The sequence below is a fragment of the Drosophila suzukii genome, chromosome X (assembly GCF_043229965.1).
Source record: "Drosophila suzukii chromosome X, CBGP_Dsuzu_IsoJpt1.0, whole genome shotgun sequence".
Lineage (NCBI taxonomy): Eukaryota > Metazoa > Arthropoda > Insecta > Diptera > Drosophilidae > Drosophila > Drosophila suzukii.
Window position 1 is genome coordinate 2877379 of NC_092084.1, and position 14360 is coordinate 2891738.

The 14360-nt window shown below is 39.1% G+C and overlaps 2 protein-coding genes across 13 annotated transcripts in view; one reads left to right on the plus strand and one right to left on the minus strand.

The window, feature by feature from the left end:
* Positions 1–142: 142 nt before the first annotated feature.
* Positions 143–4112, minus strand: LOC108015407 (kelch-like protein 26). The gene is made up of 3 exons (XM_017081831.4): positions 3550–4112; positions 1713–2565; positions 143–1518 (listed from the first exon to the last, which is right to left on the minus strand). Exons 1-3 carry the CDS (start codon positions 3712–3714, stop codon positions 695–697), a joined length of 1842 nt encoding a protein of 613 aa, XP_016937320.3. The 5' UTR covers positions 3715–4112; the 3' UTR covers positions 143–694.
* Positions 4113–5038: 926 nt separating this feature from the next.
* RhoGAP19D (Rho GTPase activating protein at 19D) overlaps positions 5039–14360 on the plus strand; it is a 44330-nt gene continuing 35008 nt past the window's right edge. For 4 of the 12 annotated variants that reach the window (XM_070997716.1, XM_036820748.3, XM_036820749.3 and 1 more), the window contains exons 1-2: positions 5083–5287; positions 6506–6597. The gene's annotated coding sequence lies outside the window, so the exon portion shown is untranslated. Of the gene's footprint in view, positions 5288–6505; positions 6598–7671; positions 7772–14360 lie in introns of all 12 variants that reach the window. The other 8 variants (XM_036820750.3, XM_036820747.3, XM_036820751.3 and 5 more) reach the window with 5 other exon arrangements.

Sequence of the window (14360 nt, forward strand, 5' to 3'; positions counted from 1 at the left end):
TTCTGTTTAGTGTTCTGGATGAATGGGAAAAGGAAAACATAAAAATTAAAAAAAAAAATTAAGATACCAGGGCCTGAAATTTGTTTAATACATTTCCATTTAACGAATACATTCCCCCAAAAAACATTTTTAATTCGCACCATTTATAGTTTATTTTCGTTTATTGTCAATGGCCTTCATTCTTTTTACACAGTTTGCCGCCTAGAAGGTCCTTTTGTCAAATAAAAAATATATTTTCGGCAGTATCCTTTGTTGTAGAAATTATAAGCTATGAAGATGCTCATTAAAGTGAAGTGTAATACATCGAGTAAAATGTTGAGGAAAAAAAGCGAGGAAGGACAGTCCTTATTGTAGTCTATACAGATTAAGTACAATGGGTCCTTACACTACCTATTTGTTATCATTCAACAGTGTAGAGAAGGCAGCTGCGGTCTATACATACTAATTACATATTATTTCAATAATTTAACATTACCTATTTCGTATTTCGAAGGCGAAATTAAGGCATTTAGGTCTAAACGTTCTCGTTGCCGTGCTTGGCACATCTCGTCACTGTGTACAGTCATCACAAATCTCGCATGTAGGTCTACACTAGCTATACATACTACGTATACATATATCTATAAAAATGTAATGAGAATCGCTAAATTCGATGGGGAGAAGATATGGATGGACTTTAGTAGCTTCTTGGCAGTTAGAAGTCGCACATGGGCACGTAGATGGCCGCGCACGTCGACTCCCAGACGTCGTTGGGCGAGTCCCACGAGTCCTTCTCGCGCCACCACTCCTTGGTATCCAGGTCGTAGGCCATGGTCTCGGCACTGGCCCGGTCAATCGACTCCGTGGAGTCCAGTCCGCCCACGAAGAAAATGGTTCTGCCCATCGCCGTCACGCCGGAGTAGAACTTCGGTGCCGGTATCTGTGTCTCCACGCTCCACGCATTCGTCTCGATGTCGTAGGCATAGATGTGCTGCACCAGCACCCGCGACTCCGTCAGACTCTCGTGCCAGCCACCGCAGGCATAGATGCGATTATCGACGGCCACCAGGACGTGGTCACAGCAGGGCGTGGGCATCGGTGCCAGCTCCTGCCAGAGCTCCGCCTTCGTGTCGAACACCCACATGCTCGCCAGGATGTTGGCCAATTGGATGCCACCGGAGATGTACAGCTTGTCGCCCACAACGACGCCGGCATGCTGACTGCGATTCTCCTGCAGACTGGGCATATAGGTCCACACATTCTGCTCCGTGTCGTAGCGCTCCACATTGGAGATGGTGCGCAGCGCCTCCTCGGAATTATCGTCGTCCAGGATGCCGCCCACCGCATACAGGTGCCGGTTGCCCACCGCATTCAACGAGAAGCGGCAGCGATCCAGCTGAATGGGCGCTATGGTCATCCAGGTGTTCCGCAGCGGGCAGTAGCAGAAGCCAAAGGGATGGATGTACTCCTTCAGGCAGACATCGTAGGCCCCGCCCACGATGAAGAGTTTGTTGTTGAGGACGGCAGTGCCAAAGTTGCCTAGAATAGTACCATAAAGAGGCTGCGTAAGAGGATGCTGTTGAAGTACTTAGCCAATCAAATTGTTAATAATGACATGATAATGATGACCATAATCGTAAACCCAACACTTATACTGATACTTTGTGGTCCCTTAATCTTAGTGTTAGTGCCAATTATAATCCCATACACCGAAAAAGCCCTATAAATCTTACACTGATCGATGTGCGGTATGGCGGTCAACTCGTACCAACTCATCTTGGTCGGCGAGAAGCACATTATCACATTGGTTAGTCCCTTCCACTCGAAGCCTCCGATCTTGAGCAGGCACAGCTCCATGCCGCGCATATTTTTCGGTCCCTGCGACGGTGATTGATCCTCCAGGGAGGGGACCCCTCCGTTGAGCAGCGCAGCCAAATACTCCTGCTCAATGCGATTGTAGTAGGTGGTGGGCAGTTGCAGTTGCTTTCCCTCGTCCAGCGAGCAGTTTATGTGCTTCAGTTCCTCCAGAGCCGCGATGTTGATGTGCAGCCACTTGATCAGTCGCAACAGATCCCGCAGTTCGCTCTCCTCCTGCTGCTGCTCCAACGCATAGCTGCACACCAGACGCACCAGGTCCTGTTCGGCCACATCGATGGGATAGTTGCTGCCCAGGATGAAGCTCAGCTGCTCCACCTTCATTTCCCTGAAGTCCGCGGTGGTCGCAAACTCCTCGAAGTGAGCGCAGATGTAGCGGTGGGCCCGCTCGGACAAGTCCATGATGCCGTAGATGTCGGCCATGCCCGCGATGGCCAGGCAGTTCTCCATCTCGATTTTGGTGCCCAGGAAGATGGTGCAGCGCTCGATCACCTCGCGCACCTGGACGTGGGTGGCTGCCGCCAGGATCTCCTCGATGTTATCGTAGTTCAGTTCCAACGTCGAGGTGTATATGAAGTCGAGGATCGCGCCCATTGCCCTGGCAGTGATCCCGTACAGGTTTATCTCGTCCTTGCGTGACTCGATCATGGCACAGTCGGCGAACATGGCGCAAAAGTAATCGCTGCTGGCCGCCAGAACGACGCGGTGAGCCTGCAAAAGCGGGTATTTTTACTAGATCGTTTTATAAAGTGTGGATAAGTAATGTAACCTATGTATATAATTTGAGGTCTTACGAAACAATATTTTAATAAAATATTGGTTATTGGTAAATATAATGAAGATGATCACAAAGTTTGGATAAATTAATAGGAAATGCAGTCGGGTTTTGGAAAACTCTACAGATCCAGATAAAGTTTCCTGGGTTTTTTGAAACTTATAACCATGACTAATTCAATAAAGAAACGTTTCATTTCAATATTTTGGCCCACTCGATACATAACCAATTCCGGGAATCCCTAACTATATATAGCAACGGCATATAAAACGCGTCATCGCCAGAAACACATTAGTTTTTGTCTTCGATTTGTTTTCGTTTTCGTATTATTTGGCAAGAGAAAGTAAAGATGAGCTTTTCGCTATCTACTATTATCGATTCGCCTTCCATTTTAACCCTATAACTAGTCACCTTACGCTTTAACTTGCGTATATAATTAACACGAACCTGTCATATTGCCAAACTTCCGAGTCTAGGACTCGATCCATCCGGCTTAAGACGATTTCTATTTGTCCTATGCAAAGGCAGTCTTTAAAAGTAACTAACCTAGCCCAACTAAATGGTTTTTGATGAATAACTTAATGAAACATTGTATGAATTGATTAACATAACTTGGTTGGTTATGAAGATATGCTTATGAATATTGGTATGGGATGTTTGTAGACCATGTTTAGTGGTTCCAAATTTTTTTTCCCCTAGATAGGTTAATATAACTAGTATCCCACCGTAACTCTGGTGTTTTCAAAGATATGCTTATGAAACTTGGTATAGGGTCTTCGAAGTCCATACTTGTGGTTCCAGACACTTTTGGCCCATTGTAACTGGCTTGCTTTTGTAGATACGCTTATGAAACTTGGTATGGGGATGGAGGAGATCTTAAGTTGGCCTAAATACATGTGTTGCCAGGCGAGGGCTCTTACCTTGAAGCGGTGCTCCTCGACGATCAGGGTGACATCGGTGAGTTTGTTCTCGTTGCGCAGTTTGTCGAGTCCCCGGAGAAGGGTTGTCTCCTCGGCGGACAGCGGGCTCGCAGGACTTTTCGCAGTCGCTGCCGGCGGCGCTGCTGGCGCTGGCGTCGCTGCCATCTCGGCGTGTTACGTATGGATCGTGTGTGTGGATGACCGATGAGCGGGGGCTATTAACCTATATGTGTGCTCTATAAACCCAAGGTTGGGGAATCCGCCTGATAAGAATATTTCTTGCGACGGAGCGTGCGAGCGAGAGGCAACACTTTCTGTTTACACTCGCGGCCAGCTGTCCACCAACACCGTTACTTGGTATTTACTCTCCTCCCCCGCGAATTCTCACGCGTTTTAGCACAAATATGAACGAGTACCAGCTAAATAACTAAACAAATACTTTGCGGACAATAAATATGGTGTTCGTTTTCTCTGCTTGTTGCTGCCCCTACGCTTCGCTTTACATTCTTCGTTTTTTTCGTTTTACCTTTCGTGTTTGACGTTTCTTTCTTGACGTTAGTGCTGTGCAAATGGCCATGGCCAGCACTATTGGAGATGAGCAGCCACATAGCTGTAGATTGAGTGGCGCGAAAGTTCAAAATTCCAACAGTCGAATTTTATTCTTTGCTAATACTCGAGCATTTTGAGCATGTTTGAGCATTTTCTTTATTATGAGCATTTAGTTATCAAGTACAAGGGGATTTCGTTAAAATTCTGTTAGAATTTAGGCTTTTTGCTTATTTTTATGCCAACCTACTTTATGGTGTTTTTTGGGGGAAGCTTCGGTGAACAGAATTTTTATGAAATATTTTGGAAATGGGTTATTTTAATAGAATAAGACAATATGTAAGAAATGAGCAACATATTAAATAAAATACAAATTAAGAGACCATTTAGACCCTATTTGAAAAGACAAAGGTGCTGATGCTAAACGGCTTGTTTTCAGTGGGTGATATGTATATTAGCGCGGTATTTCTTAATCGGCTGGGAAAAACGGGTTTCACCATACCCTGTATGGATATAATTTTTAAATTTTTAAAATATGTTTGAATTTATTTTACATAACTTTTATTTCTTAAATATAGTATTCTCTAGTATTTTCAGCAAGATACAAAAATACCAAAAGAAGACAGTATATTACTTAGATGAATGGTATTTATTTTTCAGCCGTATAGTATTTTCATCGCTAACGTTTCTCATTCAGTAGTTCGCAAAGCCCATAATTATATTAATTTAAGCATTTTGTTGTGTGTAATGTTTTTAAACTAATAATCCAGCTAAAAGTGAGATGGAAGGGTGAGAGCATTGCATTTCCAGCGAATACGAAATCCCACGCAATCGTTTTTTCAGTATTTTTTGCTTACGTTTGCTTACGTTGTGCTAAGCACAGCGCGGTCACACCGCTCTCGGGTAATCTTACATCTCGCTTTCTTACTGACACTTACGTTTGCCTACGTTTGCTTACGTTCGCCTACGTTTGCCTACGTTGTGCTGAGAGCAGCGCAGTCGAAAAAAAAATTGAACGGTTGTGGTTGTGTATGTTGTTCGAAATCGAGGAAATCGAGTGGAAAGCGGAGCGCAGAAACAAGAAAACAGAGTAAAGCACAATTAATTAATTGTAATTTGCCCGAAAATGCAAAGCGGTGGGTGCGCGCGCGGTCTCTTAGTTATAAATTAAATTATGAATAATTACCGCAACGTAAGTGACAACAACCGTGTGGCGTGAATTTTTTTCTTGTGAAAAGGAAAGGCAAAAGTGTAATAAAAAAGTGAAAATCAAGAGATAAAGGAACAGGCGAACCGAAAACCAAAAAAATAGAATACAGGAAGCGAGGAACAGCGAAACAATATGAATATCGCAAACATTTTGTTTTTTGCCAGTTAAAATAATTGGGTTTATTTGTTTGCCGCCGCCGATGACGCCAAAAGCAACAACGACAACAACAACAGAGAGCAACAGTCGAGTGAAGAAGAAGCAGAAGCGGCGACAACAACAAAAAGAAATTCAAAATGCAACGTGCAACATTGGGTTTTTTGTTTTGCACAGTTTACACTTTAAAATTGTCGCGTTGTTTTTTTCGCTCTCTCTTTCTTGGACGTTCACGTTGCAAGCATAAAGAAGAAGCAGAAATGCAGAGCAATTACGAAAGGAACAGAAAAGAAATGAAAAAGAAAAGAAGCTGTGTAGGTGTAGCTGTGTGTGTGTGTGAGCGCCCCAGTCGGAAGTTCGGGAAGGCATTCCAAAGGAGAATCGTTCTTTTTGTTGTCTTTTTGCTGTGTTCCAATATAATCCAGAGAAGAAAACGATACTTTTGTTGTATTTAATAACTAAATTTAGCAAAAAAAAAGTAATATCATTTGAGTATTGGAAATCTGTTCCGAATGATTCTTCTGAAACTCCTCAAGGCGCATTCCTGGGCAACGTTTACAGGTGCATTCTATGTAAATGCGCTCCAGAATGCTTGGAAAAGAATGATTTTTTATTGTGTGTTCTAGAATACTTCCACATACCACTAGGACATAAGGTCAGCGTCAAAAAAAACAAAAAAACCCAAAAAGATTTAAAAAAACATTTAAAAAACCGTAGAGGTCGACATAATAGCATATAATGGTAGAAATCACATTTGAAAGTTTTTTTTTAACCCATACAATAATATTAAGTCAAACCAAAAGTTCATATTTCAATTATACAAAAAATCATCCACGCCTTTTGAAGTGCTATTAGTTTGACCGCAACTGTGAATCTTTTTTGCCTGCCACTGACTCACGTTTCATTGATAAGAAGAAGAAATACGGGGAAGGGGGTGGGAGAAGCTAGAAGAAAAAATAGGAAAAGGATTGCGGAATGTCCCAAAATAAACAAACAATAAATCGCCTTATCAGCGCTATAAAATTTTGTTTGTGTTTTTTTCTCTAGTTTGCAAAATTAAAACGATAACATAAACGTACAAAAAGGAGGACAAAGAGGAAATCAACGAGCGATAAAAAAAATAATCATCCTGTTTTTTGGTAAGTATCTTTTTGCCTATTTCCTACAAAAAATTGCATAAATCTTTCCCTCCTTTTTGTGCCCTTCCATCATCACTCTCTTCCTGTTCTCCCTACTGTCACTTCCTCCATTTTCCGTTGTACGTAAGCGGCGAAAGTGAAAGTTGCCTGTTTCCTGGCTCCCTTTTCTCTTTAATTGGGTCTCTTTCCTCACTCTGGCCAGAGAATTCTTCCGAATCTGCGAGAATTCGCAGGAACGTAGAAAAGCTACATTAGAGATATATCTAAAATATATAAGAAAAGGTCTTCCATTCAACATTTTTAGATTTCTTGAGCATAGTGTTTTCTTTATACCCAAGAAACTAGGGATTATTCTTTTAAATATTTTCCATTGATAAAACTGGAAAAGAAAAGAAACTGATAAGCCCTACTTTTATATCTTCAAGGTAAATATTATATGGATAACCTAAGCCTTCTGAAAAATTCGAATTGTATAATTAAATTTTGAACATACACAGATTAGGCAAAAAATTATAATAATTGTCTATAATTGAGGCAATAATTTTGAGGGAGAATAAAGCAATTTGAGACCACCCAAAAATTACTGGAAACCTTCCGGGAAACTCATGTAATTTGCATTCAATAACCAATAGGTTGCAATTTCGCAGCTCAAATACGCGGCAATTTTCCAATTTTCGCAGTGAAATTATTGGACACCGTCGTCCGAGTTTTTACCTTTGGCCCCGTTGACATTGCCCTGAACTTGGGGACAAAAGGCAAATAAGCAGATAAACAAACGAAACACACGCACATCTGCTGCAAATGGTAAAAGTCAATAGATAATTACGTATAATGAGCAAAGAATAACGTTGCCCAATTGGCAATTATTGCAACAATAGTTAAATCCATTACGTGTTTTTCCCCCTCTTTATACTGGCTAATAATAACGGGCATTTCGAACTCGAACCGAATCACGAATTGTAAGAAAATTCAACTTTATTCGCCGGACTTTGGTTACTGTTACTGTTATTACCACTCCATGGGTTAATGTTTTTCGTATTTTGTTTTCTTTTTGTGTCTTGGTCAACACGCAAGAAGCAAAAGTAACACAAGAAAACCGGAGGGGAAAGAAATAAAAACAGCAACAAACTGAAATTACATAAAACCTTGAAGTTACACACGGAGAAATTACAAGGTAAACCATAAATATTCCCTAAAAGTATCTTATATGTAATGGGAGTTTGTTACTTTTCAAAAAATCGTTATAAAGCGAACAAACCAATGAAAAAATTTGAAATATAGCTATTGTTTTGGTCCTAAAACTATCGTTGTTATCCTTTTTGTTTAAAATTATCTACCGGTTTGAAATCTTTAAAATAGTACGTTAAAAAGTATGCAACGGTATATTTTGGGTAAAGAAGATCCGTAATATGTATGTCAAATTACTTAAGGCATACTTTTAAGCACCAATTAAAAAATATTTCCTTGAAAATGTTTTTTAAAACTACACCTAAAAAAATAGTCACAGAAAAGCATTACATTACGTTAATTTCGATTTGGCGTCGATAAGATTAGTATTACATTAATACTTTTCAAGGTATTAAATTAAAACAAATTTCTTAAAAAATAACGCCACAACTCCAAAGTCTAAACTCTTTAATATAGAAATTAAACTGCAAAAGTGTAGACTTTATACTATTTAGTATTGAATCTATACATTTAAAGCTTTTGGTATACTTCTAATAAAACCGGTATTAAATCCTGACTTTCTGTTTTTTTAGGGTGTAGCTTGCTAGTATGATACCATCTTGAAGCCCATCATTTTCTTGCAGTGTAGGGACGGGGTTGCGGGCCTGGGAACCGCTGTCTTCACCTTCTGCCTTAACTATAAGCCTGGTGGAAGCGGTCCGAGCACGAGCCGCCTTAACCCAACGTGGGGCAAACGAACTCAAGACTCAACTCAAGTCCGAACCAAGCCGCTTGATTAACCTTCTTTTTTATTACAATATTTTTTGGTTGACTCTTTTTCGTGTGCTTACTGCTTTTGTTTTTGTTTTGGTCGTGGTTTCAAGGCGGCCACGTTCGGGATGGGAAATTAAATGCACTGCAATTACTGCACCCAAAAAAGTCAAATAGCAAAAAAATAAAGAGAATGGATGTCGGATGGGGAGCTACGTAGATAGGATCTTGGGGGCCAGAGCGAAGAGAACAGAGTTCAAGGGAAGAGAGTCGTCGAGATGTGGTTACAGCTGAATAGGCTTCACTTTTCCAGTACAGTGGACATAGGGAAAATCAGGTTTTAATTGTGGAATATTCGGAGAGGAACTGGTATTCTAGTTAGCATTTTTAGTTGGGGTCTATATGTAGTGCTTAAAATTTCAAATTAAACACTGCAAGCTAGTGTTGCAGATGGTTTAGATCCTTGGTAATGGATAAAAATATAAAATCCGAAATTTGGAATGCATTTTTCATGCATTTTTCTTATAATGTTATTCAATGCCATTCTTTATTTTGCAACACCCCATGAGCCATACACTCTGTTTCTATTTACTCACTTACTTTTTTTTTGCAATCTATTACTCATTTGTTGTTGTTGGTTCGTCGGTTAATTAAGCTCAAACATTTGTCAACAGCTTGTCGTTGTTCTTTTTGTTGCTTTGTTTGGCTTTGTTGCAAGTCGCGTGAAAATTACAACGTTATACAATTTAAATACTAGAATTAACCACTTGTTATTGTTGTCGTGTTTGTTGTTGCATGACGAGAAAGCGGGAAAGGCGGGGAAAATGTGGAGATGACATAACCCCAAGCATAATACTAATATTATACAGATGAGATCAGAATAATAGAGACACTGAGGGAAAGCTTTGGATAGATTTTACAGAATACTCGTTTTAAGTACTCGGGACACTCCCTTTTATTAGCAAGTCTGGAGAAAATCGTAATCATAATACTAATATGATATGAGATCAGAATAATTGAGACGCTGAGGGAAAGATGTAGATCTGTAAGGAACACTTATTCATATCATTAGCAAGTCTTGAAGAAATCTTTTCAAGCACATCTGTACTACGTTATCTTGCATTTATTATTATTTTCATTTCGCCCTACTCTAGATTTGTTTTTATTCAAAAACGAAAAAAAGAATGCCAAGGTCGTTGCTTGTTATTATTCACTGTCTTCGGGCTTCGGGCTTCGAGCTCTTGTTCTTTTCGCGATAACAGAAGAGCAAGTGAGTTTCTAATGAAATGACAAAAACTTGGGAACGTGGAACTGCCGCGGAAAAAAAGAAGGTACCCAAGAAAAATAACAAGTGCGACGGAAAGCAATCGAATTTGGTAGAGTAAACGAGTTGCCGCCCAGTACCACCCTCTTTTAAGAACCAGAACCGGAAATGGTGCCAACAAGAACAACTCGCTAAGCTTTACACAAAAATGTTTAACATATTTCGCTCATGTTGATTTTTGCGCTGTATCTGAAAGCATTTTATCGGTTGCCAAGCCACATTGCATTCTATAACTATAAATATAAGTGGCTACAGCCGAGCCTAAGATATTAGTTGATAGTTAGTTGATAATAACTGATTTATTGATATTACCATGTAAAATCTATGCAAGTACTTACGCTGGGCTGAGGTACTTAATGCAAATATAAGGTTTTTGATTAAGGTTTAAGGATTAAGGTATTATTAAGGTTGTTACTTGGACTAGATGTGTAAATACATTTTGCCTACCTCTAAGACACTAAAAATATTTCTAAGAAAGAATAGGGACTGCCTCTGATTTGTAAATATATATTTGATATTTTATACCAACAACAACAGAAGTATTATACCTTTTGAGGCTTTGAAAACTTCTAAGAAGCTATAGGTTCTACCCTGAAATCGTTTGCAGAATTCGGAACCCTGACCAAAACACGAGAACTCGCCAGAGTGTGTTTTATAATTCCTTGTAACATTACCCGATGGGGCTTCAAATAAAGTTTCCTAAGAAGTGCCGAACGAGAACGCAATTGGAGCTTCGCGTTGATCTGTTATTTGTCGCCCCTCAAATCGCTTAATATTTATATTAATATTTATATTGACCGACAAATGGGAAGTGCAAACAAATTGAAATCGTCGTCGTTGGCGCAATTGTCTTGCCTTATCATCGCCGCCTGGCCGAAAGCAAACAAAGGCCCATTGCAAAAACAGACGGACACTTGAAAAATGAATTGAGAAAGCAAATTGCAGGGGAAACGAGAATCCGAATGAGTACTATATGGGGTATGGAAATGGAAATGAAATGAAAATCGGTACAGGGACAGGGATTGGGAAAGGGAAAGGGAAAGGGGTGGCACTCTGATTGGGATTTGGGGATTGGGTTGTTTACCAGTTGTGTCGAATGAATCGGACACCTTTCGTGTGTCCTCGCATTTTTCAGGCCAGGTGAGGGGGTCTAGTGATTGGGCTTTGTCCACCTTGTGATTACATTTCACGCCCCAATCGAAAAGCCAAAGGCCGGAAGAGTCGGAAAGGAAATGCAGCAGGAAGCAGTCAGTCAGCCAACTGGCATTGCAGCACTGAAAGAATCAGTCTGACGCGGTTGTTAGCTGCGAGGGCAGGTTGTGCTTGTTTAAGCTGCATTAAAATGAATTCAGAAATGAATTTGGAAATATATATTCAAATGAATCTACAAATAAACATATACATATATAGTTTTGAAATTAATTTAGAAATGAATAAACAATATTAACTTTGAAATGAATATCTGACTAAATTAAGAAGTGATTTACAATTGAATTGGAATATTTGAAGAAATTTTGAAATGAATTTGTAAACTAACATTGAAATGAATTTAGAAAATATTATAAGAGGGAATATCCAAATTAATATAGAAATAAATATACAAATAAAATTAAATTACTAACTCATAATTCTAATTATTTGTTGGCTCTTTATAAATAAATAAATAAAAATTAAAAAACAAATATAAAAATATTTTTGAAATAAGCCCATAAAATTAGAAGGAAATATTCAAATGGATTTAAAAATGAATGCAAGATGAATGTTTTTCTTAGGATGGTCTCACGGATTGTACATGTATTGGTAATACCATCTTGTTGTTTATTAACGTGTAGACGGAACACAGATTCAACTCAGGTTTAGACTCATCAACGTCGCCATTATCAACTCGAGCGTTGTGATTATCCTGATGATTGTGGCCCTGCTGCTGCTGTCATTTTATCTCTGGCCCCTGTTTTAGGTGGTTCGGGTTGCTGCCGGGTAGTTGGGTGGTTGGGTGGTTGGGTGGTTGGGTGGTCTGGGTGGTTGCCTGGCTTCTGTGGCGCGGATAGTGGGTGGTGGGTGCTTTCGACACGTGCGACGGGCGCTAAGTGGGCGGCTATGTGCTATCTTTCGGCCTGCCAGCCGTTTCCTCTTATCATAAAACAAAGGCGGGAGCATAGGGAAAAACAACAGCGGTGTCTGAGCTTTCATGAGAAAAACTTGGGGAATACACTATTGTTTGGTATCCTAAAGATTATTATAATAAAAATTATTATATATAAAAATGTTTTTAAAATAAAGTCACATATACTGAACATATCTATTGTCTAAGTAAACTTAAAGATCTGCAAATTTGTTCGGTATAAATGTGTCTATTTTATTAAGACTTCTATAACTTAAAATGAAAATAAAAAATGTTTAATAGCAACAGACGGAATAACAAAGTCCATTAAATCGAAATATTTTAGGGTATATAAAAAAAAACCTAAAAAAAAGTATAACACTCAGACAAACTGAACAAACAGAGTGTGAAGTAGCATTGGGCGATAGCAGAGAACAACCGAACGCAAATGCGTTGGAGGACAGCACTTGACTACAACAACTAAAGTCACAATAACAACCCAGGTGTGCAGTGTAAAAAACGTGAAAAAACTTCTAAAATACTAAATGATGCTACCAAAATCATATGGGCAATATGAGTTCTATCCATCCATTAAATATATTGTAAAAAGAATTTATTACTTGGATGTTAGGCTCCAAATTTTGAATAAGTATTTGTTTTTGTTTTTTATAATTGCGTCCTTTTAGGCCCATTCTTGAGTGGTTTTAAGCCTACACAGATCTTATTCAATTCTAATTTTTAAAACACAATTATTAATTATTATTAATTATTATGCGATAAAATACACGTTTTATAAACCCCACTAAGGGATAACATTAAAGAAAGAAAATGTTTAAGAACCATTAGATAGCCTCCTGAATTTGTATTCCAATTCCTCGAAATCTTTGTAATCCAAGATGATACCCTCGCCTTTTCGCTCAGTGTATGCTTAGCGGCGACAGTAGCCGTCTCTGTTAACTGTTAATGCTCACCGGTGACAACGAGCGACAGTGGCAACAACAAAAGGCGGTAAGCACAGCTGCAGGGCAGTAAAATATCGATCGACATTGTCAAGAGCAGCAGGCTTGGACGTCGGAAAATGCGGGGAAAAGCGGGGAAAATTCGAAAGAGGCGAAAGGGGGTGGCTGCTTCATACGGCTGACATTCAAATTAGAGGGCGCAGAAGGGGGAAAGCTTCGCCCAAGGAAACGAGCCAAGCGATTCCAGCGAGTGAATGAAAATGAAATGAAAAGCCAAAGGAATTATGAATGAGTTTTTGAGAGCACAGCTAAATATGATTGTTGAATGAAAAATGTAATATTTTATACAGAATTCAGACTATATTAACTATCTTATACGTTCAGTCCATAGTAAGAGTCCAAGAATGGAAAAGAATAATCCCAATAATTGCATCATTCGTTAGGAAATTAAGATTATGCCCTAAAGTTAACACTCGGGAATTTCAATTGAGTCATTTTAATCCCCTTCCGACTTTTTCACCTCGTTCAATAGTCTCAATTCGATTGCAGCAAAGTAGATTGCATTCGTTCTGCGAGGATTGCATCTCACAGATAACTTGATTTCCTTCCTTTCCCGCCTTTCCTCAGATGCCCCTTCAAGTGTACAGGAAATTGCGTTTAAATGAATCAATAGATAAAAGCTTTTGCCAATTGCATTCGCATCTATTCTATCGAAGCGCGGGGAATCCCTTTGTGCACAGTGCAAAATAATTGGGTTAAGCACATAGCAATACTTGGTTGCAATCTAATCAAAATCAAAATCTTATCAAGTGTCAGTATCGTACAATGTATCACATTGTAATCAAAGACCTCAAAGCTAAACCTTGACAACTATTATAAAGAATAATACTAAAACGCGAATTCTTGAGGACACTGACACTTTTTTCTTCGTGCGTAGATTTGAACTCGGCTTGGTGAGAGGGAGATGGCAAGAGGGCGAGAAAGGGACGGAAAATCTCTTTATGTGTGCAATTTCCGTTCCTTCTGCAGGGCTTTCTGCTCCTCCTTCTCTGTCTCCCTCTCCTTGGCTCTCCTCCTTTCTCTCCCAGTCCTCTTTCTTCCCTATTTTCGCAATGTAACGACTTTTGCGGAGGATGCGACAGATAACAATAACAAAAACAACAACAATGACAAGTCAAGGAGCCTTGAAGTTGCAGCTCCTGCTTCTTCTTCACCGTCTTTATGTATCTTTATGTATACACGGAAAATAACTTAGTTTGTTAAAAAAAGAATTAATTTAATTCACCCGAAAAGTTTTCCAATCTTACAAATTTCAATAATTACAAATACAAATAATTTAATAATGTACAAATATTTTTAGAATTATTAAAAAATGTATTAATATATTTTTATTAATATATCATAGAATATTTGATGGGTTAATATTATTATTATTATTTTT

Excerpts from the sequence above, each read along its gene's own strand:
- LOC108015407 (XM_017081831.4), bottom strand. The coding sequence starts at position 3,714 with ATGGCAGCGACGCCAGCGCCAGCAGCGCCGCCGGCAGCGACTGCGAAA. Across the intron at positions 2,566-3,549 it reads TCGAGGAGCACCGCTTCAAG|GCTCACCGCGTCGTTCTGGC; the intron begins GTAAGAGCCCTC and ends CCGCTTTTGCAG. Across the intron at positions 1,519-1,712 it reads CATACCGCACATCGATCAGT|GCAACTTTGGCACTGCCGTC; the intron begins GTAAGATTTATA and ends GTACTATTCTAG.